The sequence below is a fragment of the Rhincodon typus genome, chromosome 22, assembly GCF_021869965.1.
Source record: "Rhincodon typus isolate 14 chromosome 22, sRhiTyp1.1, whole genome shotgun sequence".
Taxonomy (NCBI): Eukaryota; Metazoa; Chordata; class Chondrichthyes; order Orectolobiformes; family Rhincodontidae; genus Rhincodon; species Rhincodon typus.
The window spans coordinates 35,682,363-35,705,420 of record NC_063353.1 but is presented as its reverse complement, the minus strand read 5'-3'; the positions used below and the strand labels follow the sequence as shown (position 1 = coordinate 35,705,420).

At 41.3% G+C, this 23,058-nt stretch overlaps 1 protein-coding gene across 6 annotated transcripts; it reads right to left on the bottom strand.

Moving 5' to 3' along the window:
• Positions 1–951: 951 nt before the first annotated feature.
• Positions 952–22,597, bottom strand: tmem209 (transmembrane protein 209). Of its 6 annotated transcripts, none has more exons than XM_048610076.1 (15): positions 22,464–22,597; positions 22,119–22,263; positions 21,458–21,516; positions 20,246–20,377; positions 19,352–19,593; positions 16,727–16,931; positions 13,453–13,631; positions 12,144–12,215; positions 10,840–10,936; positions 9,843–9,968; positions 8,587–8,684; positions 6,071–6,185; positions 5,398–5,495; positions 3,988–4,061; positions 952–2,242 (listed from the first exon to the last, which is right to left on the bottom strand). In XM_048610076.1, the coding sequence occupies exons 2-15, from the start codon at positions 22,259–22,261 to the stop codon at positions 2,188–2,190; spliced, it is 1,695 nt and encodes a 564-aa protein (XP_048466033.1). In that variant the 5' UTR covers positions 22,262–22,263; positions 22,464–22,597; the 3' UTR covers positions 952–2,187. The 6 variants fall into 6 exon arrangements, 5 of the variants coding, with proteins under 5 accessions (XP_048466033.1, XP_048466031.1, XP_048466032.1 ...); XM_048610074.1 differs by having other exon boundaries at positions 22,412–22,495; XM_048610075.1 differs by having other exon boundaries at positions 22,408–22,469.
• Positions 22,598–23,058: the final 461 nt, after the last annotated feature.

The following is a 23,058-nucleotide window of genomic DNA, read 5'->3' as shown; positions in this document are numbered from 1 at the left end:
GCAAATTGTTAGTTACTACTGCTTGTCCTTCTGTTTATATTTTTACTGTTCTGTCTCATGCTGCTGTCTGCTATATGAAGACACATTCCTTTGTCATGCATAGTTTAGGGCAGGCTTCAATTAAATGCAGGAGAAGAAACTGAGGAGGACAGACATATGAATATCTGCAAATTATTGCAAAGCTGTGAGCTAATTACACGAGGGAGAAATCAGGATGGTTCCATTACATTATAAAATTCCAAAGTGAGTATCTGCAGTGCCCCAAAATCAATGGATCCCATATTTCAATTCCGCTTTCACATCCCTTTAGAAAAATAAAGACAGCATTTGTCTTGAAGAGATTGCTAGCAGTATCAAATCTAATACTATGTTATCCAGCCACACTTAACAGCTACACCATTAGATACACAGTAATGTTGAGCGCCCCATCCGAATCTCCTAGATCCGACATGACTAGGATAAATATAAAGTTCCACTTTGCTCCTCAGTCACAATCTCAGTAGCGTCCACTGTCATACCAGAAATATTTTTCCCATATTCTGCACTAGGCTCTTCCATGGCCACTTTGAATGACTAACAATCACCTTTTAATATCTCTTCAGGAGGGCACCAATGCCAAATATAAATTCCACAGGCATCCGTCAGCTCTTCATACTTCATTCAGGACTGTGGAGGACTCAAAGGTGGGCAGTGAGAAGTAGTTCGAGGACCCAATCCCATTCATGCTCAGTCAACTTGCAACTGAGCATCTTGGCTGTAACAAAATGCTGTCAGTCCAGCGTGGGGGTGTGTGGGGGTGTGACCAAAACAATTTCACACTCTGTTCCACTCGTTCCTCCTCTCCCTTGGTCAACAGTGTAAATACTATTCTATTCCACCCTCCTTCCATTGAGACAGTGGACTCAAAATTTTAACACGTTCTCTCCTCATAGATGCTGCCAGACCTGCAGATTTCTTCAGCAGTTTGTTTTTATTTCAGATCTCCACCATCCACACTATTTTGCTTTTATCAGCCATTCCAATGCTTCAACTAATCAGGGAAGTGCTGCTCAACATGGACAGGAGGGAAGGGCACAAGCCTTCTTTAAATAGAGCAACTCACTTTAATGCAAGCCTCGATTCTGAGGTGTAGGTCCAGCACTTTCTAGACTTGTCTCAGAGTAAATTGTTTTTCATTTTAGGGAGTGACGGAAGTCTTCAGCAACACCGATGAACCACTCCTCACAAAACCAACACCCTTGAAGTGGAGAGGACAAGTTCTGCACTGGCAAATCAGACCTACTGGGAGTAGCCTGAGGCAGCCCACATTGAATTCATAGGACCCTTACAGTACAGTTAATTACATTCATCACGACAGTTTGAAATGATTACAGAGCTGAGTTTGCATTAACTATTTACCTTTTCTCATCAGTTCCCTAGTAAAACTGATCAGCCTTTTGTTTTTGCTTACTTTCATTCTTAGATATTTATAAATGGAAACAGGTTATGTCTTTTGACAACTTGTCCCATCATCTCAAATGATTCCTACAGTACTTGTATCCAGGCTGTTCACATGGGTTTGTGTTAACATCATTAAACTAAAAACAGAACAAGATTAGTGACATGACCCAGGGCAGTGGTACCATTATTCCAGCTGTGTATTTATAGAGCAGTAAAGAAAACACAAGTTCTGTCTCTCCCACCCTCAGATGCTCTGAATGACAGTTCCTTTGCCCGAACAGAAATACCAAAGCTGACAGGAGTTGATGGTCTTCTTTCATAAGAAGTACAGCAGTATTTTGCTACTTCACATAATGCTTCGAAGAGTATGAAAAATTACACACTTCCACTGGTTATTATAAAAGGAGTCTTTTCCTTCAAACATTAGAAAAGATAAAAGCTTTAGTTTTGAAAAATTAAAATTAACTCTCTCAGTATTGAAGCAGCTGCATGGCAGCCAAACAGATATTCAGTGAGCACACATCCTCAGCAGAGTCACAGGGCAAAATGTAATGTTGGCTTCAGAGTTTCTGGTCCAGGACCCCACATTTCTGCCAGTTGTCAGTATAAGAAAGATCAAGAAGAGAGAGATGGTGTGGTGTGGGATGGGGGTTGTAGGAGTGAAGCGAGGGACCAAAATCCTGAATCTGTTCAACTTTTCTACAAATCAAATACATATTCGCAGTTATATCTCCTGGCAATTGTTCTTTACTCTCCAAAAATCCAAAGAACATTCACTCCAGACAAGCCCAGATTCACTCTCCTGTAAAAGAAAAAAATAACTTAAATATACACTGTTCATACTAATACACTCTAATATGTTCAAAAGGACAATTTATAAGCAATTAATTTTTTGGGCTGGGGATTTTTGTTTTTTTTTTATAAAAAAAAGTGTTCTTTTCAGTGCCTGGGCAAAGAATTGATTCCAGGATACATTACCCTATTAATCAACTCCAGAACAGGCTGCCCTTATGAAGGAATGCATATAATGTTAGCTAGGCTGATAGCCCAATAGAGAACTGAGAAAGTAACGCATTAGGAGATAGTATCTTGTAGGTGGTTCTGCTGTTGTCCCATTTGGCACTCCACCCACAACCATACAGTTACCAAATTCAAAATTATCTGGTCGCATCTATTTTGTGGATGGCATGAGCTTGTTGTGCACATATTGACTGCTGCATCTGAAAAGGTTGAGAAATCTTTGGTGACAGAGAGCATGAAGGACACAAGTGAATGCCAGACCCTTTATTACAGTTCTTCCCAGCTGCCAAGTCATACAAGCAGACAAACTTCATTCATTTAGAAGAGAGCAGACTTTGTTTATTCTTCCAACTAATGACTAACTGAACAGAAGCACTTTGTGGAAAGATATACCAATCCAATTAACCAGCCCTGAAAGCCACCTGGTGGCTAACTGGGTAAATGCTCCTTTTTTTGTATCAAATTCCACACAGACTAAGAAATCCCTGACCATCTTCTGTGTTACATTAACTGATCTGAGCTGGGCAGCTGTGCAGAGTGCTGCAAACAGATTGGCTGGGAAGGGGACACAATCCTGACTCATAACCAATTACCACTGAGACTGGCAAGTCCCAGTGTATTATTGTCAGCACAGAGCAGTTTAGCTACAATGCCTCCTTCCATTCATCTATGGTTACTGTTCAGCTCACCTGAAAAGTTTAAGCTACCTGCCCTCAATTTAACCATTTTACTTATAATATTATTCCAAACTCTGAACAAAATCAGACAGCCTATGGGAGGAGGAGGAAAACAGGAGGGAGAAGTGAAAAAAATCAGGGGACGAAGTCTCAGACATACAGCTCACATACATGGAGGTAATGTGAAAAATAAACATCTTCATGAAGTTTAAAAATACTTTAAATGGATTCAGTATCAAAGTTCACCAGGCTATGTAGGAATGCAGGACTGTGGCCTTGCTTGCCAGACTGTCACCATTCTGTGCGCAAAGATCTCACGTATTGGAGCGGGTGAAGGGAACTGGAAAGTAAATTTTGCACTGATCTGAGGATCTCTGCCACACACACATCTTCCCCGACTTTGTTCACAGAATTGCTGGAAGCTGGGATCAGTCTTAGGAGGGCACTGAATACAGTCAAGAGATAGATTAATTTTTAGATTTTAAAGGCATCAAGGGGTATGGGGAGAAGGTGTGAATATGGCATTTTGGTACAATCATGATCATACTGAATGACGGAGCAGAAGGGCTGAAGTGGCCTACTCCTGCTTCTAGCTTCTAAGTCAATGTTTGTATGAGAGAACTTGGCATGTCTTCATTTCCCGCTTTGTGGGTATTCAGAACTTTCAGTCAAGTCATTTGGAAAATCAAGGTTGGAGTGGAGATTTTTATTTTTTGATAGATTGCAAGTGGTCATCTTTTCAAATGCAACAAAATAAAGCAGTTTCAAAACTCAATTATCTACCAAATTACTAAATGATTTAAGGAGAGATCAAACAAGAGAGTTAGAGAATTCTGAAATAACCACATACCCCAACATTCCTGACTCCTTCGTTTTAATTATGTATAAAAACATCAGAATGGTGTGAAACATGTTGCTCCTGTCCTGCAAAATGAAAAATCATTCCAAGTTGGAACATAAAACATATTCTATTTTAAATTAAGACATTAAACTTATTCTTCAACTGTCCCCACAGGTGGATCTTGGGACATTATTTCCAAGAGGAACAGGAAGTTTTACCTGAAGTCCTGACCAATAATTATCCCCCAACCAACACACAAAATTAATTGTGTGGTCATTATCACATCGCTATTTGTGGAATCTTGCTACACTCATTTCCTACTTTACAAAATTATTATTTCACGGGATGTGGGCATTACTGACAAGGCCAGCATCCCCGATTGTTATTTCACTGAATATCTCACTAGATTATTTCAGACAGCAGTTAAGAGTTAACCACATTGCTATGGATCTAGTGTCACATGTAGGCCAGATGAGGTAAGGATGCCAAATCTCCTTCCCAAAAAGACACAAGTGAACCTGTTGAGTTTATGACATGTAGCCTAGCTAGCCACTCTGTTAAAGAGCAATTAGGGAGGGGCAACAAATATTAGCCTTGCCAGTGACATCCGCTTTCAATGAAATAATATTTTTGTAAAGTAAGAAATGAAAGAATAAAAGGCAAAAAGAGACAGTTTCATAGTCACCAATACTGAGACTTGTGTTCAATTCCAAATTTGAGCCGAATTCAAATTTCACCAACAGCCACAACTGAAATTTGAACTTGTGCCCCAAAGCATTAGCTTGGACCCCCAGATTACTAGTCCAGTGAGGTGACTAATACATCACCATCCCCACTGTTACAACACTTTAAAATGACTTTAGTGATTACAAAGTGCTTTGGGATGTCCAAAAGGTCATAAAAAGTGCTGTATAAACACAAGACTCTCTTTTTAATCTTTAGTAACAGCAGTTTCACTCCTCCAACAATGCTGAACCAAACTAAGGACCCACTTTGGAGGTTTGCGGTTCAGGAGTGACATGATACCAAAGTAATGAAGGCTTAAGTCTAGTAACAGCAGACTGGAGTTTGTAATACACGCTGATACTTCTGTACTTTCCTCAGGGAACTCTGCTAACAACAGGCTGAGTCTGTCTGTGTGGCACTAAGAGGAGCAGAAAGTTCTCCTGGCAGTCACATCAGCATTAGCCAATCATTCATCAGACTGCTGCCTGTGTGTTATCCTCCTTTGCAAACACAGAGCTATGGGTTTCTCAAGTTCAAAAAAAAAAAATCCACGATTGGGAAGTGGTGACAACACAAGGAGGATGGGAAAGCCACTATATACATGTAAACCTTTGTTTCCTTTATTGCATCCCCAGACAGGGCTCAAGAGCAGTAAAGTTGTTTTTTCAATTCAGGAGACTATCTTTTGGGTACCTTCGGCAAATTATACACCTGTCCGTGGTAGATCAGCTGGTAGTGGGGAGGATTGATGTTGCTTTGATGTATACAAAACAAATGCTCATTTGTGATATCTGCAAAGAGAATTTGCAACCAGAAAAATAATTAACCACAAGTGTATAGCTAGCTGTTTCTTTTTACAACACAAGCTACAATGGGAAAATTATTGCTAATAATTAACTACACACAGCTTAAGGTGGGCTCAAAGCACATACCTGAGGCTAAGGCCCATTGCAGGGTCTGAACATCTAATTCAGGCTGACATCTCCTGCAATACTGAGGAAGCAATACATTGGTTGTTCGGGGCATCATCTTTTACATAACTTTGAAGCAGAATCTTTTCTATACATTCAGATTCATTTGTGCTAATCAAAGTAAGTTTTCCTGATGTCCTGATCTACATTCCTCCCTCAAACAAATCAACTCATCATTCCACCTGTTGTCACTTGTGGGATCACACTATCACATTTATCAACTTAACAACAGATAAGCCAGCTGCATATTATAACAGCACGTTGTTGTCAAACAGCCTATTTCTGTGCTGTTCTACATAATGCCATGCAAAGTACAGCTGGAAACATGAAAATTATTACGCAGAAGTTCAACTAGCAGTGTTGCTAGTATATAGGAATCAGCTGCAGGTAAGTACCTGGTTTATCTGGAGTCTGAATGAAATGCTGGGAGGTGAAAGTTTTCCCATCAGGGTACTTGGGATGTGGAGGCAGCCTGGAGTCAAGATAAGTGCAGAACATATGCATTATCATCTGAAAGAAGAAATCAACAAACATATGAGAAAGGGCTGCCCCACTGTCCCTATGCAGCATAGAAAACAAGTGCAAGTTAGACTGCAGCATACTGTATGCAGATACAGTAAAGTTGACACTCAGGATAACACAAGATTGCCTCTAGTAGATTCAAATATCCAGTGAAAAGAGGAGCCACAGACACTACGAAGATTTTTGGTTTTCAGTCAGATCTGTTCAATGAGAGTCAACTCCTGATTCAGGAAGGAGAGATCAGTCAGGGTTGCAACCAATTACTGCCCAGAGAACCCCAATGGAAGTGCTTGTGACAGTCAGAATTACAATCCAGAGCTTCAGCCCTTCAAAAGAATACCTGTGTTGTCACACTTGCCCTGCTCTCTCCCCAGTTTTGCAAATTATTCCTCCAAATAGCTATCCAACTAACGTTTGAAAGGGTCTCATGAATCTGCATGAAATTTCCTTTCAGACAGTGCACTCTTGATCAAAGCAACTCATTAAGTTCCCATCACCCACCCACACAGCATCTCCCACTGATTTCTCCCCTTCAATTATATTAAACTTGTGTCCACTAGCTATAATCCAGGAAACAGCCGTTTTTTTAAAAAACTTCCATCAAGATCTGGGATGATGTTGCAAGCGTCAAAATTCACCCCTCAATCATCTCGGCTTTTAGGGGACAAACCTGGCTTCTTACTCCAGCGATTCTGGTAGATCAGAAATTGCTGGCGAAACTAAAAGTCTGGCAGCATCTGTGGAAAGAAAGCAAAGTTAACATTCGAGTCCACTGTCTTGTCATGAGAACTGTTAGCAGATAGCAGTTCTGAAGTCACCAGATTTGAATCGTTAACTGCTTTCTTCCCACAAATGCTGTCAAACCTGCTAAGATTTCTAGCAATTTCTGTATTTGTTTCAGATCTCTAGCATCCACAGTTCCGTATTTTAGTTTATTTTGATGGTTCTGAAATATCAGTGTTAACAGCCCTGTAAGATGTCCATACCCTCCTGGCAGGATTCAAATGAATAAGAAACAGGAGTAGAAATAGTGACCAATATTCTCTCTCCCCCCACCATCTTCAGAGCTGGTCTTAAATGTTAACTGTACATCGGCAACTATTTACCCTGGTTCAGATTAGCTGATATTATGTCATCGATCCTTCTCTAATTAAATAGAGGGATAAACAGGGGAAAAAGTGAGAATTAATTAACTCAGACTGAATTAGAAAATCTGTTCTTCAGGTGGACACAACTGGGTTTGAACTGGTGACTTTGTTAACGCACTTTGGGTCAGTACATCAACACTAAACGTTCTAATGGGTTTGTAACGCTGCTATATAGACTGGCTTAGAAATAGCTGTCTCTACAAGCTAGAAGGTTGTGTACACAAGACCCAGTGCAAAGACCTGAACACAAAAGTCCCAGCCAGCACTTCAGCACCATGAATGAAAGTGCTGCAGTGTCAAAAGGTTTCACCTTTTGGGTCACACTTTAAAATTTTCAAGCTTCTTGTATAAATAAAAAAGAGATCCTGTGGCACTCTTTCAAAAGAGCAGCAGGAGTGTTCTCCGGTGGTTGCTCAAACAACAGAACAGAAGTAAACTGGTCATTATTTAATTGGTCTTTTTGATAGCTTGTATGTAAATCTCACCACAGAGACTACACTTCACTAGTTGTAAGTCACACTAGGATGCTGCGGTCACAAAAGGTGCTATAAAAATGCAAGTTACTTAATAACTAAATCTTACTTAGAATATACAGTGCAGATAACAGACCATTCAGCACAACTAGTCTATAGGCTCCACGTGAGATTTTAACTGGAGGAAAAACATACAGTGAACCTCATTGTAAAAAAGCATCAACAGCTTTATTTGCAAATTCCTCCAGTTTTATACCTAGTACCATACCATTTGTTCCTTATCTCCTGTTCATTACTTCACTCAATCATTGGCAACTCAGCTGAATTCACTGAAATTTCTGTTCTAAGTTTCTTCACTTCATTTTCTCTTGCTTCCTTTTTAAACATTCTGAAAATCCATCCTTAGAGGTCCTCCTCCTAATCAAAAGACACTGAAGGTGTTGCTACTTTTGTATCCTATCACACACACATTCAGCGGATAGTTCAATGAGTAGGATGATGTAATTTAAAAGATGTCATCAGTTCAACTACAAACCCTAAGCCCTCCCAATCCCAACAAAATAGCAAGTTTCCTAAATCAGCCACTAGAGGAGCAGTCCTTACTAAGCATCAGAGAAGAAAACAAATCAAAAAAGGTATCAATTCTTGCTTATGCCCCCACTAGTTGCTCAGTTCTGCTAATTAACAAACCTACATAGGGAAACTCAGTGCTAAAGATATCAAATATGCACAAGAAAAGCTTAGCCCCCTTCTTGTTTTGGTACTCACCGCAGAGTCAGTGGGAAGGTCTGTGTCCCATTTTCTAGATTTGTACTCTCCTCCTCCATTCCAACGGAAGGAGCTCATACAACCACCATGTGCAAGTTCTGCAATAAACCAAGCCATTTAAATAGGGATCCTGAGCTTCAATACAGATGACTAATGAAGAAAGTAGCATGGCTAGAGATGCTTCAGTCATTTCAAACTCCCTGCCCTCCACAACATTTCCCCAATCATCTGTGGCAGAACTGTGTTAGGACCAAGGAATAGTTTCCTCAGGGATCAATATTGGAACCCTTACCTTTCCTGACATACATTAATGATTTAGATCTGCGTGCACAGAGGGTAATTTCAAAGTTTGTAGATGATACGAAACTTGGAAGCATTGTAAACAGTGAGGATGACATTTTAGACCTCCAAAATCTGGGGAGTGGGTAGATGGGTGGCAAATGAAGTTCAAAGAAGTGTGAGGGGATGCATTTTGATAATAACATGAAATAGGGGTTATAATACTCAAATAGGTGCAGAGCAGAGGGACTTGAATGCATATTTGCAAAGATCATTTAAAGTGACAGGACAGGTGGACGGCAGTTAATAAAGTATATAGTATCCTGGACTTTATTAATAGGGACATAGAGCACAAGAGCAAAAAAGTTATAGTGAAGTTACAAGTGACTGGCAAGACCAAATGTGAAACACTGTGAAAGCACAATGTATAGAATACATTAGAGTGCAGAAGAAATTTACAAAAATAGTTCCAGGGGTAAGAAATTTCAGTTGGGGATAGATTGGAGAGGTCAAGACTGTTCTGCTTGGAGATAAGGCAGCTAAGCGATTTGATGGAAGCTCTCAATTATGGGGGCATGGATAGAGTAGATAGAAACAAGTCCTACACATGAGGCCAAGACAGCATATAGTTAGAATGATATGCAAACGTATCCAATGTGATCAGAGAACATATTTGTTCACACAATGAGCGGTTTTGGTCTGGACTGGGTAGCAGAAGATGACAAAGGTTTTGTTTGTGGTTGCGGGTGGGTGGGGATGGAGATGGCAGCTGGTGGCAGCAGTGGGCTGAGCCAATCGACACATTCCATACAGTACTGGATGATATGTACATCAAGACAAGGGTATAGAGGAAAGGCAGGCAAATGGCACAAAGTCATAATTCTCATTGGAGATCCTGTAGAGACAACTGGCCTCCTTTTGCATTATAACAGTTCTGTAAGTGAACTGAGTAAAACAGTTGAAAGGGAAATCCTCACCTTTGATCCTCTCCACTAGATATTCTTGGTTTGAAGTGATGTCCAAGTACTGAACAACTATATTTAAAGTTGGAATCTGGGGAGCTCTGACCAGAGCTGCTTGCCTTAGACTGCTGATACTGGTCTCTGAGGAAAGAGAAAACGATAATCTAGTCAACCATTAGGAGTTTACTTAGGATACAACTTAAAATTCTCAAACCCAGAAGCTCCTGTACCACTGCTTAAAACCAAGTGTGTCAGAGAGCAGGGAGATACAGCACACACCTGGAATTCCTACATAAAGGGCATCAGGAAGCATAGAGAGACAACACACTACAATGTGTGTGTCAGGGAGCAGCAAGGCATTTTCTGCCTATAATCCTAACATCCAAAAAAAAAAAAAAAAATCAAGCAACTGCAGATGCTGGAAATCTGAAACAAAATCAAAAATTGCTGGAAAAGCTCAGCAGGTCTGGCAGCATCTATGGAAGAAAAGGTAGAGTTAGAGTTAATGTTTCAGGTCCAGTTCTGAAGAGGGGTTGCTGGACCTGAAACATTAACTCTAACTCTACCTTTTCTTCCACAGATGCTGCCAGACTTGCAGAGTTTTTCCATCAATTTCTGTCTTTAGTCCTAACATTGATTTTGATTGCTGCATAGGGAATTAAGAAAGAAAAAGGAGAAGTACTGAACAAAGGCCAAAACAACATCCCCCAGCACAGACACATTTTATCTCACTCTATCATAATCAAAAAAAAAAGTAATGCTGCATGGAGGCATTTATGTAGTCACATATCTGGCAAATACATGGAGTAAACTAGTCAAAAGGTTCATGTTTCCTCAAACCCCACAGGTCACTGAAGACAGTTCTCATAGCCCTCTGACCATCCTGGCCAACATCAGCAAACTCAAGATAGACCAGGAAAGGATCATGGGATCTCGAGTTGTATGGTTCAACTATTTGCTGCTTAAAGATGGCAAGTCATGGGGTAGTTAAATCCTTATACAACATGCCTACCTCCTACTTGCAGCTCAGGACATCCCAATCTTCTTAGCTGTGTGTTCACACCGTCAATCTCACTGACCAAACGATTCAAAATCGTTTCATTGATCCACTACATATAGAGAAGATATAAGACAGCACAATCAGTCTGAGTTACATCAAATAAAAGCGAGTCATGCAAATATTTCTGCACAGTGTTAATCAAATGTGGAGCAATCTGACCCAAAACACCAAAGTTTAAATGACACACATATGGGTAACAGAATATACATATACATAAACAGAATATACAGCAAAAGCAGGGAACCAGGATGAAAGAGGCTCAAATATCCAATGGCGACAAACTAGTAAACTCTCCCACATCTTGTACAAATTGGCATCTACTGTTACCATACTCAGTTACACAAAAAGCCAACTTTCATCACCAGGAACTACTTCTGATAATTCACTGAGTGCAGGATTCAGCTAAGTAAAGTTCCACATCGAGTATACCAATTATATCCAGACCTGTGACTCTAGCTAGAATCTATGTACTCCTGAAAGTCTTTCTGGAAGTAGATCTGTCTACATTTAATATTTACTAACATCTAAATATTATGAAGTTAATAAGGAAAGTCTGCAAAAATTAGGCTTTTGGGTGTATTAATTGAGGAGTATTCTAGAGGAACAGAAATCAGAAGTGCATATTGAAATAAACATGGGACAGGCCACAGCTTCCTCAGTCCTACATTCTTCCCTAAATCAGAATTACATCCTGCTGACAGACATTGTCAAAGTACTCAACTTGGGACATTCCTATTTCTCCATCTGCTCTTGACAGCAATTGAAATCAGAAGACGTGCCTTTAACTGGAGAGGAAAGAGCCGGGACTACACTCCACATATATTGAAGATCCAGCTACCATTACCACCTACACTTTTCATAGGCACTGGGTAAACGACACTGACTATTTGCTATCATCATAATCAAGCATAAAGATTCTGCCTGTGACTTATTTAGATTTCTAAACATTTCAGGTAAGATACTGACCTATACACAGCAGGTAATCTCATCAACACCCATCATAAGCGTTGGGGACTATTATAAGTTAGGGAATGCACCTTTACCCCTCCAAAAAACCTAATTTAACTGCAATCAAACTAGAGTCCTTTATGAAGCAGCTCAACATAGTGTTGGGGACATAGAGTAGTGCTGTGACAAACAGGGAAGATTGGCCAAATTAGATCCTTTGACTTGAATTTATCTGTTGGCTGCAGAGGCCTAACTAGGGCCATTAGCTCCAATGAGCAAATCATGAACCACCCTGACCAGTCACTTACATTCCTCAGGTTGGCTGTCCAGGAATCAAGGAGGTCCAACTGCTGCCGATTCATGTTCAGCCTAATCCATACCTATAAAGGTACAGGAACAACATTCAAGTTATGGTCAATTCCACTCCTCACAACAAATTCCAACTCCTTTCTCGTCTCCACAATTGAAACTGGTTGAGTGGCAGTAGCGTCCAGAACTAAAAAGCAATCCTGTCCACAGCCAGATAGATTTTTAGGCACTAGGGGAAAGTAGCATCATTGAAGCCAAGCCCCATTCACATGAGGCACCCAAGCAATGACACTCTCCCACAGGGGCTGCTGGGTAGCAATCAGGAGTACAAAAGCACCACACTGTTTCCTATTTAACCTATGACATAGTCACCAATTGGGGTTCTAATCCAGGGTACCCCCTCCACCTGTACAGCCATCCACTGGATGGTGAGCTACAAACCCCACGTTTGGCAGATTATTCTGTTCAGTGCTCTTCCGTTCTCCTGCCTACCCTCTTTCCCATTCTGAACAAGGCTGAGGAGGACAGTTTTTTTTAAACTGGACAAGTGTATCAAGGGAAAATGGAGCTAAAACAAGTCAAAGATGTTGAGGCACATATCCTACTCCATAGATAGCCTGCCACCATTTACACATTGAGTCAGTAGGAGGGTTGTGTATTCATTTTTTACGTGAACGGAAATGAAAGAATGTGAAAGAGCGCAATGATCTTTAAATGAGCCTTTATGCAGTGGAATGTTGGTCAGAGAAAAGCAAAATAGATTTGCTAACTCATTATTTACAGAAGGGAAAACTGCCCCTCTTGTTAAATTTCAGTCAATTACAATTTAAGTTGAATTGGAATCTCAGGTGAAAAACATTTCTAAGCATTCTTCCTAACTGCTCCACAAGAGTTGATTGGGCCCAGTGGCCTGTCTGCTCACCGTAGCTTCTATGTAACATGAAAGCAGAAATCACTACTGTCAAAAGGCTGAGAATACAGCACAGATTGCCAGCTCTGGAAGCACACCACATAACTGACCTAAAATCAGACTAAGCACATCATGCTTATAGCATGCTGAATGCGTGTGACTGAACTGATTTAATGTCCCAGTTAACATTTTACAACACAGTGCACAGGGATACTAACCACATGCTGCAATCGCAAAACAACTGGCCCAAATGCCAACATCTTCAGCTACAGCCAAAAAAGTAAAGCCCAATACAGAAAAAAGATCATTCATCCCTGAATAACGGCAAGGTTATTGATAAGGACCTGCCATCTGGCCAGACTAAAGTTAAATGCAAACATCTAGAAATTATGGCACACCTCTTCTGCAAGTAATTTGGAGCCCAGATCAGTGTCATCCTTGTGGGCAGATGGGGCCTGTGAACGGCTGGCAAGCTGGTACTGGAACTTGCGTAGTGACTGTGCATAGTCACCTGTGGTTCGGCTGTAGTTCCAAAAGGAGGTAGGACTGCTGCTACTGGACGTACATTCTGGTGTTCCTGCGTATGCATGAAATAAATGCAAATATATTAAAACACATGGAGTGTTGGAAAGTGAAATCATCCAATTTCCCATAATAGTCAATCTTTGACCATTTGACCCAGACCAATTTGAGCTGAGGTCCAGCTGCACTTTCACAGCCTAGACACTGCCCTAATTTCTAAAAATGTTATAACCTTAAATTATAATATTGAATTCAAAGAACTTTTTGAAGTTCAGAGTTCCTCTTCACTTTGAAGTTGACCAGTTCAACTAAGTCTTTGTTCTTCCTTTTCTCTCACTTTACTGAATGATGGGGGAATGCTCCATGATATATCATTGAAATACTGATAATGCCAAAGATGGGTATGAGGCAAATTGAGAAGAGGACGTAAAGAATCTACAAAAGTGCTTACATAAGCTAAGTGAGTGTGCAAAAACTTAGCAGACCGTGTACCATGCGGGAAAATGTGAACTTGATCTCTTTGCAGAAGAATTGAAAAACAACACATTACTTAATTACAAAATTGACATTCAAATCATATTGAATGTTATACTTTATTGCGAGGAATGAAATATAAACAAGACATGCTTTGCTACAGTTGTATAGAATTTTGGATAGGCCAATCTGGAGTACAGTGTATAGTTTTAGTCCTTGCATTTAAGGAAGAACGTAAATGTGTTAGAGGCAGCTCAGAAGGTTCATTCCACTGACACCCAGGATTAAGGAGTGGTTTATCTGATAAGAAAAGGTTGGGCAAACTGTACCTGAGACAATGGGGTTTAGAAAAAAGTGAAAGATGATCTTAGGGCTCTTGTGGTGCTGTGGTAGTGTCCCTACCTCTGAGGTAGGAGACCTGGGTTCAAGTCCCACTTGCTCCAAAAGTGGGTAATAACATCTGAACAGGTTGCTTAGAAAATATCTGAAACATGATTTTATGAGGGATTTGACAAAAAAAAGTGTGCCAAAATGACACTCCTGCTTGTGGAGGTGCAGGCATACAGCTCACCCACCCTGGAAGGAAAATCAGCAGGAAGCTGACTGAGAAGCCCACACCACAGCCGATCATGCTACTGGTGGCCTAAATTGCCTACTGTCACTTTTAAATTGCCACTCGGCAGGAAGTCCCATTTTGCGGATTTAATCAATCTGATTAAATCCGCAGCTCTAAAGCTCTGGTAATGAGCATCGTCAGAGTAGGAAGATGTCTAAACAGCGGTATGGCTGTCCCAGGAAAGCAGGCTCTGAGGCTTTAGTGTGGGAAGGGCCCTATTGCCCAGGGACAGGGCACTCCCTGAATCAGATGATTTATCCTTTTCACCTTTATTCACACAGGTGTTTAAAACAGGCAGCCTGTTCCAATCTAAATGTATATGTCACCCATATTTTAAGCACGAGCAAATATTATCAGGGTCAGGTGAGCTTTTAACGAATGGTCTTTAAACAAGCTCAACTGACCCTTAACTATTTAAATGTACTTGACACACTGCCAATTCCAGCACCTGCCCACCCTCCATCTTATGGATTACGCATGAAGGCAGCAAGCTGAGCACCCTTGAAATCAAAACCCAGTCCGAGGATTCAGGAATGCAGGCAGAAAAAAAAAATCAGGACAGTCTCCCATTTAATGCTGAAATGAGGAAGATTTTCTCTCAGAGGCGTGTATCTTTGGAAGTCATTTCCCCAGAGAGCAGTGGAGCTGGGGTAACTGAATAATGTTAAGGCAGGGGCAGGTAGATTCTGGATTAAAAAAGCAGTCAATGGTTATGTCGAGTTGAGGCTACTATCAGATCAGCCATGGATTATAGAGAATGGCAGAACAATGGCCTCCTTCTGTTACTAGTTTGTATAGAAGTAATGTGGGTAATGTGGTTGATTAGGGGGCAGCTCCTCCCCACTCTCTGCCTTTGCACCCACACTTTCTTTCACCCCACCTTTCCTCTCCAGCCCTCATCTCTCTTAATCCCATTTCAATATCATGCTTCTTTTCGACACGTGCGCAGTGCAGCCTTTGCATATGACACTCTGAATTCAGTGATAACATAGCAGATCAGTAATTATGCACATGCGAGTTTCTGAATTAGCACACTAATGCAATTATATGTTTCAGCTGATACTGCCTTCTTTAAAAGATCCAAACTCCCTTTCCTGAAGGCCTTTTCCCCTTGGTTTTCTTAATTCCCTGAACTTTTTCTTGCTCACCTAATGCCCTTACACCGCAGTAGAGATCACTAGGCAACTATTTAGAGATGACATCCTTATGCCCTGCTAATCCAGAGATATCAACAATTACAAAACTCAAACTAACCCAGTGAACTCAATACAATAATTCCTTTCAATGTTGTGGTTACATTTCTGAAAAGTGGAACTTTAAATTAAACAATGTCAAATGAATTCCATCTTCTCATTACAAACTATGTAAAAGCTGTACTTAAGCCACAGACCTTTGACATCTGGAAAAAATTAAACAACATACTAAACTGAAATACTTCGCATTGCTAAATTCCTATATTCAGAAATGAGGTAACTTTAAAATAACTTTAAAAAGATACAAAGACTTTGATGAGTCTTTCCACTTACCTCCAGCTCACCAAACCTTCCTCTCAACAGTGAAGGGAGGGTCAGGGAACAGAAGAGACCACTCCAAAATTTTTTTTATTATTCATTCACAGGATGAGGGCATCACTGATCAGGCAGTCCCATCCCTAATTGTCCAGAGGGCAGTTGAGAGTTAACCACACTGATGTGCATCTGGAGTCACATGTAGGCCAGACCAGGTAAGGATGGCAGTTTCCTTCCCTAAAGGACGTTAGTGAACCAAATGGGTTTTTCCAACAATCGACAATGGATTCATGGTCATGGTCATTATTAGACACTAACTGGATCATTGGACTCCACTGCAGACCCGATGTGAAAAAGTAATTTTGACAAAACAAAACTCCAGATGCTAAACATGAACAGAGGCCCCATTAACTGATCATTGTGAAAGTGGAATGACTTATAATAGGGACTTAACTGTAAACATGAGGTTGTGCATCTGAATCCCTCCCTGTTTGGTGCGATTAAATTACATCACAGTATGGAATTTTAAGAACAGGTTAAGCCTCAACTAACCCAGCTGACTGCGACCATGTTTCTCCTCTTCAGAGCGAAGAAAGTTCTCCAGAGACTTCATATCAGTCAGGCATTCATCTCGCGTGAGAGGTGCACTGTACACAGAAGGAGCAGAACGATATCGAGCTCTCAGGCTGGAGCTCTCTGCATTCCCAACGTTGTTACCGTACAAAGACATATTCTGAACAGGACTGAAAGGAGATCCCTGTGGGAAACAGGAAAGGTTAAAGTTTCCAGGAGGTCAACTAACAAAATCGCACTGTCTCCGGCTCTCTCTATCTTTGTCTTAAACAGTTGTCCTTTGCACTTTTCTTCCTATTGATGACAACCACTGACCCACTTACATCCCCAGCATGTCAAACCAAGAACCAGCACTACTTGAATATTCTTTCCTTGGACTTCAAAGCTGAAAAACATTACCTATATCCAACAATTAGGTTTTCAAAAGTCCATCTTTGCATCTTTTGAACATATTATGATTTATCCCCATAGAAGTTTGTTTTGTTTCATTCCATTCTTGGCGACATTTTGATGAAAGTTTATATGATAATTTGGGAATTTGGATTTTAAAGCAGAGGTAAAATAGATTTTAGTTTTCAATCTTGTGAATGTGACTTGTTTGTTTTAACAAAGGTCTGAAAGTCATTTTGAAAGGGAAGTTCAAATATAATTCCCAAGTGAACATACGAGTGAAGCTAAATGGCTAGATAATAGCCTGGGGAGTTAACTGATGAAGTGTTTACACAAAATAGAGACAGACAGACCAGGGACTAAAATTAGGGGCAAATATTTGTCCCTTAATACATTATCAGATTGCTGTTTGTGGGAGCAAATATTCAAGATTTCCAACAGCCTTCAAGCTACCTACCTCTGTTACAACAGTGATTACTCTAAGTAAGAGATTGTCTGTAAATCACTTTGGGATTCCGCACGATCAAGGTGCTACATAAATGCAAGGCCATCCTGCTCATCCTGTCATACTCTTCTCAACCTGTGTGGCTCAGCGGAGATCCTTGGTCCCTCATTTGCACCTCTTAAAACAATTTCCATTTATTAACATGACCTGTTTCGCAGAGAACCACAGAATCGAAACTAGTTGTTTCCCTTAGTCAAAGAGTCAATAACATTAAGGTGAAATTCAGAAGGTAAAGTCTTCTGCCCTGGCCTCAGAAGGTGGGATTAGTGCAGCTTTGGTGGTACAGACCAGATGGCACAAAGGGCTTCTTCTGCACTGTATGATTCTATACAGGGCTGAAAAACACTGGGCTGTCTTCAAAATAAAGTAAAATAAAAATATCTAAGCTGTCGCAATCTTCTTAGTAATTTTGACTAGAAATACTCTCTTCCAGTTTTACTTTTTAAACAAAAAATTGCCAGGGGTTCATATCAGTGCAAAATTTGAAAGGAAAACAACAAAAAAAAAGTCCCTCCAATACACTGTCCTGTGATAGGCAGATAAATTAATTCAATCGTGACAAATATACAAGGCTAACTTTAACTGAGTGGAATCCCATGCTAGATTTCATGGTTCTTGATACTATTCCACTTGAAACAGATCTGCAGTAAAGGGGCTTGACTTGAGGGACTAAAAACAATTACCTGACTCTTTCACAGTTATTACCAGCTTATGCTTTAATGTGTGTCTGACTTTCAAATGGGACCATCACTAGCAAATCCATCTGCAGATTTAAGATAAGGGCTAAGAGATCACAAGCAGGAGCTGGAGCCCTGGTCACATGCTTCTTCATTAACTCAGACTCTGTGATCACATCAATGTGAAGACCACATTGGAGGAGATCAGCCAATTACATAACGTAGGACCCTCTTGATATTTGAGGATATAAACTCAAAGACAATACAAGCTATTCTAGCCAGGACTGACTCCCTTTGAAAATGCTGGGAACCTGGAAACTTAGCAGCAGATGGCAGCGTTATTAATAGAATTGGAATACCAGAAAAAACAAAGAGTGGGCAAATTACTAAAGACAACATATGGCAGTGAAGGTCAGGGTAGAAGGGCATCATGTTCACCTGCTATCAGAATACTGCCAACACAACCAAAGAATGGAAACAAAGTATTTTCACAATCAGATTCTATTACAGTTACTGTACCTCATGCATTCACTGTCAAACACCAGGGATTTAAAAAAGCACGTTCATTTCCATCTCTCTTTTGGGTGGGATGGGCTGCTCACTGGGTCAGATAATGTGAAATCACGTGGGATTGAGCAGGGTAGTTCAGTTGAATCAAGACAAAATCTCCTCAATGTGGACCACAGCTCACAAGGCAGCATGCTTACCTCCAATTCTGAAGTCTGTGTTCAAATTACCGCTCAAGGACTTCAAATGAAATGTTAATCCTACACCCTCTTTGATAAATAAAAGGTGCTAAAGTACTACAAGAGGAGGAGCAGGGAGCTCTCCCAAAGTCCCGATCAATATCTGCCCCTTTTGTGACAAAAATCAATCATCTGATTATCACCACAATAATACAGGAATTTGCTGCGTGTTATTTGGCTTCTGTTTCCCCCAACAGTTACAATCCGATGATAGAGACTTAGAAGATAGCAATGAAAGTTCAATATTGCAGCCCACAGTTAGATTCCAAACCCCTATCAAATGTACCGTATTGAAGCTGCTGCCAGTTGAGTACATCACTGAGGATGGGAAGGATCCGCTGCCTGGTGGGGAAGGTGTCTGCCCACTTGGACTAAAACCCGTTATACAGCCAGGGCTGTACTTGGGGCAGGAGCCAAGTGGGCGTTGAGGGCTATAAGACAGTACACTCTGTCCCTGTCCGGTGCCTGGTGAGGAGCTCTTGGGTGTGGATGGGGTAGCCGGCTTCTGCTGTGGTGCTGTCAGTATCGCTGAGGAGAGAAAGAGACAACTTCAACCAAGTTAATTACTTGAGCGTCATGCCCCAGCTCACCTCCCATTTTCGCTTCATTAACATTCCTTTACTCCTTGACTTCAATATGTGGAACAGAGAATATAAAAGAAAGGAGACAACTTTTAGTTTGGTATGAGGTTGCACTGCAAGTGTTGTGTATAGTTTTGTCCAGCTGACAGCATGCTGGAAATAAAAGCAGAAAAGCAAGGGAGATGACATGGTATAGGCTCATTTGGATGGTACCAGAGCATTAGAACATTTATCAGCTCAGCCCTCAGTCCATTACCCCTCCTTTGGAACAAAGTCCTCACATCTAATTTCCTTCTACTGGATTAAACAACAATGAGCTTAAAAAGATCAAAATAGGAGTAGAGGAAAAAAGCTTTTGAGGTACAGGGGTGTGTGGAAGATGAAGATGAACACCAACCCCTCCCCCCCCAACTCTCCCGCCCCAAAATTAGCACTGCAGGTCTCTATCCATCAAAATGTAGAACGTTTACTGCAGGACTAGACACAGGTCCCATTTTGGTCAGCTGCCTTGCTTAAACAGCAAAGTGCTTTGAGACATCTAACTATCACTGCAGGTTCTCTCTCCTTCCACAATGCACTGATGCTGCATCCCAACCTACCTGGGTTCATCATTCCCAGCAGGGTTTGCTGCTGTGGGGTCATCACAAGGTTAGCAGGGACAACAGCACTCCTGAAGTAACACCAGAAATCAAATAAAGCATTCAGGCAAAACAAGGTGACCAGCACAAGCTCTGGATCAAAAGAGAAAAATTGGAAAGTCACAAGATGTACAGCAGAAGAGGCTAAACTAAATCCAGGCTGTCTATGCATGGGATTCATGATGCAGCTTTTTAAAGTTAGAGTACAAATACAATGACCTATCGCCAGACTATTAATCCAGAAAATCAGCTAATATTCTGGGCAGCCAGATTTAAATCCTGCCACAGCAGATAGTGGAATTTGAATTCAATAAAATAGAATTGCAATTAAAAACCTACTGACAAGCATGAAATTGCTGACTGTTGGTTCACTAATGTGCTTCAGGAAAGGAAACCTGCCATCACCACCTGGTCTGGCCTACATGTGACTCCAGACCTACAGCAGTGTGGTTGACTTTGAACTGCTCTCTGAAATGGCCTAATAAGCCACTCAGTTCAAGGGCAACTAGGGATAGGCAATAAATGCCAGCCAGCCAGCAATGCCCCATGAGTACATTTTTTAAAATTCAAAAATGGAGTTCCAATGCAGTGTGGAATTGGCTGCTTTCAGCAGAAATACTGCTCAGAAGGGAAAATAGGCAATATTTCTGCTCTTGTGAGCCACTGACCAGATGCTACTTGTTGATACGAACACAGCAGTAAGGACATGGAACATCCACATGGATATAGTTGGGGACCCACAATTCAGAATGCCTCTTAAAAAGGGAAGTAAACCATTACTGGAAAATTAAATATTTGGTGGGGAATAAGAATATATGCACAGCTTTACCAAAGGTACCATTCCATGCACCAAATGGCCTCCCTCTGCACTAAATGCTACAATGATTAGCACCAGTGCAGAAACAATGGGCCACGTGGCCTCCTTCTGCACTCAAATTTGTTACAAATATTTTTCTCCAAAATCTATTTTTCTCATCAACTTGTTCATAAATGTTATTACACACGTATGGAGCAGATGGAACTTGAACTGGGGCATCCTGCCTGAGGTACAGACACTACCACTGCACCACAAAAACCCTGCCAACCTGCCATAAGTTCCAATAGTGTCAATTCAGAGCAGCCATCCTGACAATTTGTTGGAGCTGACATATCACATAGGGTAGAGTTACTCACCAATGTACCACAGGGGCCAGTAGCTGATGTTGTAGAATTTGCACAGCAACTTGCCTGTCCTGCAGAATTACATTTTTTTTTTAAAACAATGATAAACATTCACACCTCACATAAAAAAGGTACAATTAGTTGCAAACCAAACATACAAACTCAGACAGGGGGACTCCGACAGAGTAAAGTATCCAGTAGCACTTTGCAGGACAATTATCAAACTAAGTTTGACACTCAGCCACACAAGGGAATGTTAGGGCAGATGACCAAAGTCTAGGTTTTAATGAATGTCTGAAGGGGGTAGGCCAAGTGAGTATGGCAAACAAGCATCATTCCAGAGGGCTGGCATTCAATAGGAGGTATGACCCCAAATGGAGGAGCAATAAAAATCAGAGATGCACAAGTAGTCAGAGTTAGTTGTGTAAATCTACATTACTTAAAACAGACGTGGTTATTGTGTTTTTTTTCCCCGAGTGCTTGCCGCGTATAAAATTGATTATCGCTTCCCACATCAAGACAGTTGAAAACCACATCAATGCCTGTAAAGCACATTTGGATATCCTCTGGTTGTGCAAGGCGCCAGAGAACTCTCACTCTATTTAACCCAAGTTATTGAACGCAGGAGAAAAAAACGAAACAGAAATCGAGGAAAAAAAGAAAACCCACTGACATTTCCATGTAGACCATTCCAGCGAGTCCTACATTGAGCAAGCCCCACACCAGCATCACCTTCCTGGCTTGTGCCTCCTTCCTCATCTGGATAGTGCGGTCGATGAGGGCAGTGCCAGCCACCCCGTTCCCCACTGGGTTCATTCCTGTCGACACAAATTAACAGTTTAACATTCTCAGGGAAATCTACACTGGAGAAATGAAGCTGTCCAAATTCACTAAAGCACGAGATGCGAAGAACTAAAACTCCCTCAGAATTATCCCCCTGCCTCTCTTTGTCTTTTACTTACTTACTTTCTTTTTTCCTTCTCCCTGATCTACCGCCACCGGAAATTGAATTACTTACTTCCGTTCACGAACACCGAACCTGACGTCAGGGGAAACGTGTTGAATAAACGCGGGAATTTTAACACGTGTCCCCCAACCCCTGCCCCCTCGCCCCCCCCCGAACAGACACAACCCACTGTCCCTTGACCCCCAACGACGGACACATCTACTGACCCTTAGACCCACCTACTACACCCTGGACCCACCCACTGACCCATAGACCCACCCACTGCTCCCTGGACCCACCCACTGACCCCTAGACCCACCCACTGCTCCCTGGAACCATCTCCTGACCCTTAACCCACCCCCACTGCCCCTTGGAACCACCCCCTGACCCTTGAATTACCCACTTCCCCGTGGACCCACCCTTGAACCCACCCACTGCCACTGTCTTCTTCCTCACTAAAGATTGCTCCCCTTTATTCCAAGGTTATTGTGTCAATACTCAGATGATTTAAGACAAGGAGTTGTGTTCTGAATGGTTTGTCTGCATCTGTAGTGTTGAACAACTGCCATCCACTGTAAGGAAGTACACAGCAGGCCAGGCAGCTTCTGGAGGAAAGGAGCAGTCAATATTTTGGATATTACCCTTCTTCAGGACTGGTAATACCCAA

Coding starts and splice junctions, on each gene's coding strand:
- tmem209 (XM_048610076.1), bottom strand. CDS start 22,261: ATGAACCCAGTGGGGAACGGGGTGGCTGGCACTGCCCTCATCGACCGC. Junction 21,517..22,118: donor GGAATGGTCTACATGGAAAT/GTCAGTGGGTTT, acceptor GTAATTCTGCAG/GACAGGCAAGTTGCTGTGCA. Junction 13,632..16,726: donor ACATGGTCGCAGTCAGCTGG/GTTAGTTGAGGC, acceptor ATGCATACGCAG/GAACACCAGAATGTACGTCC.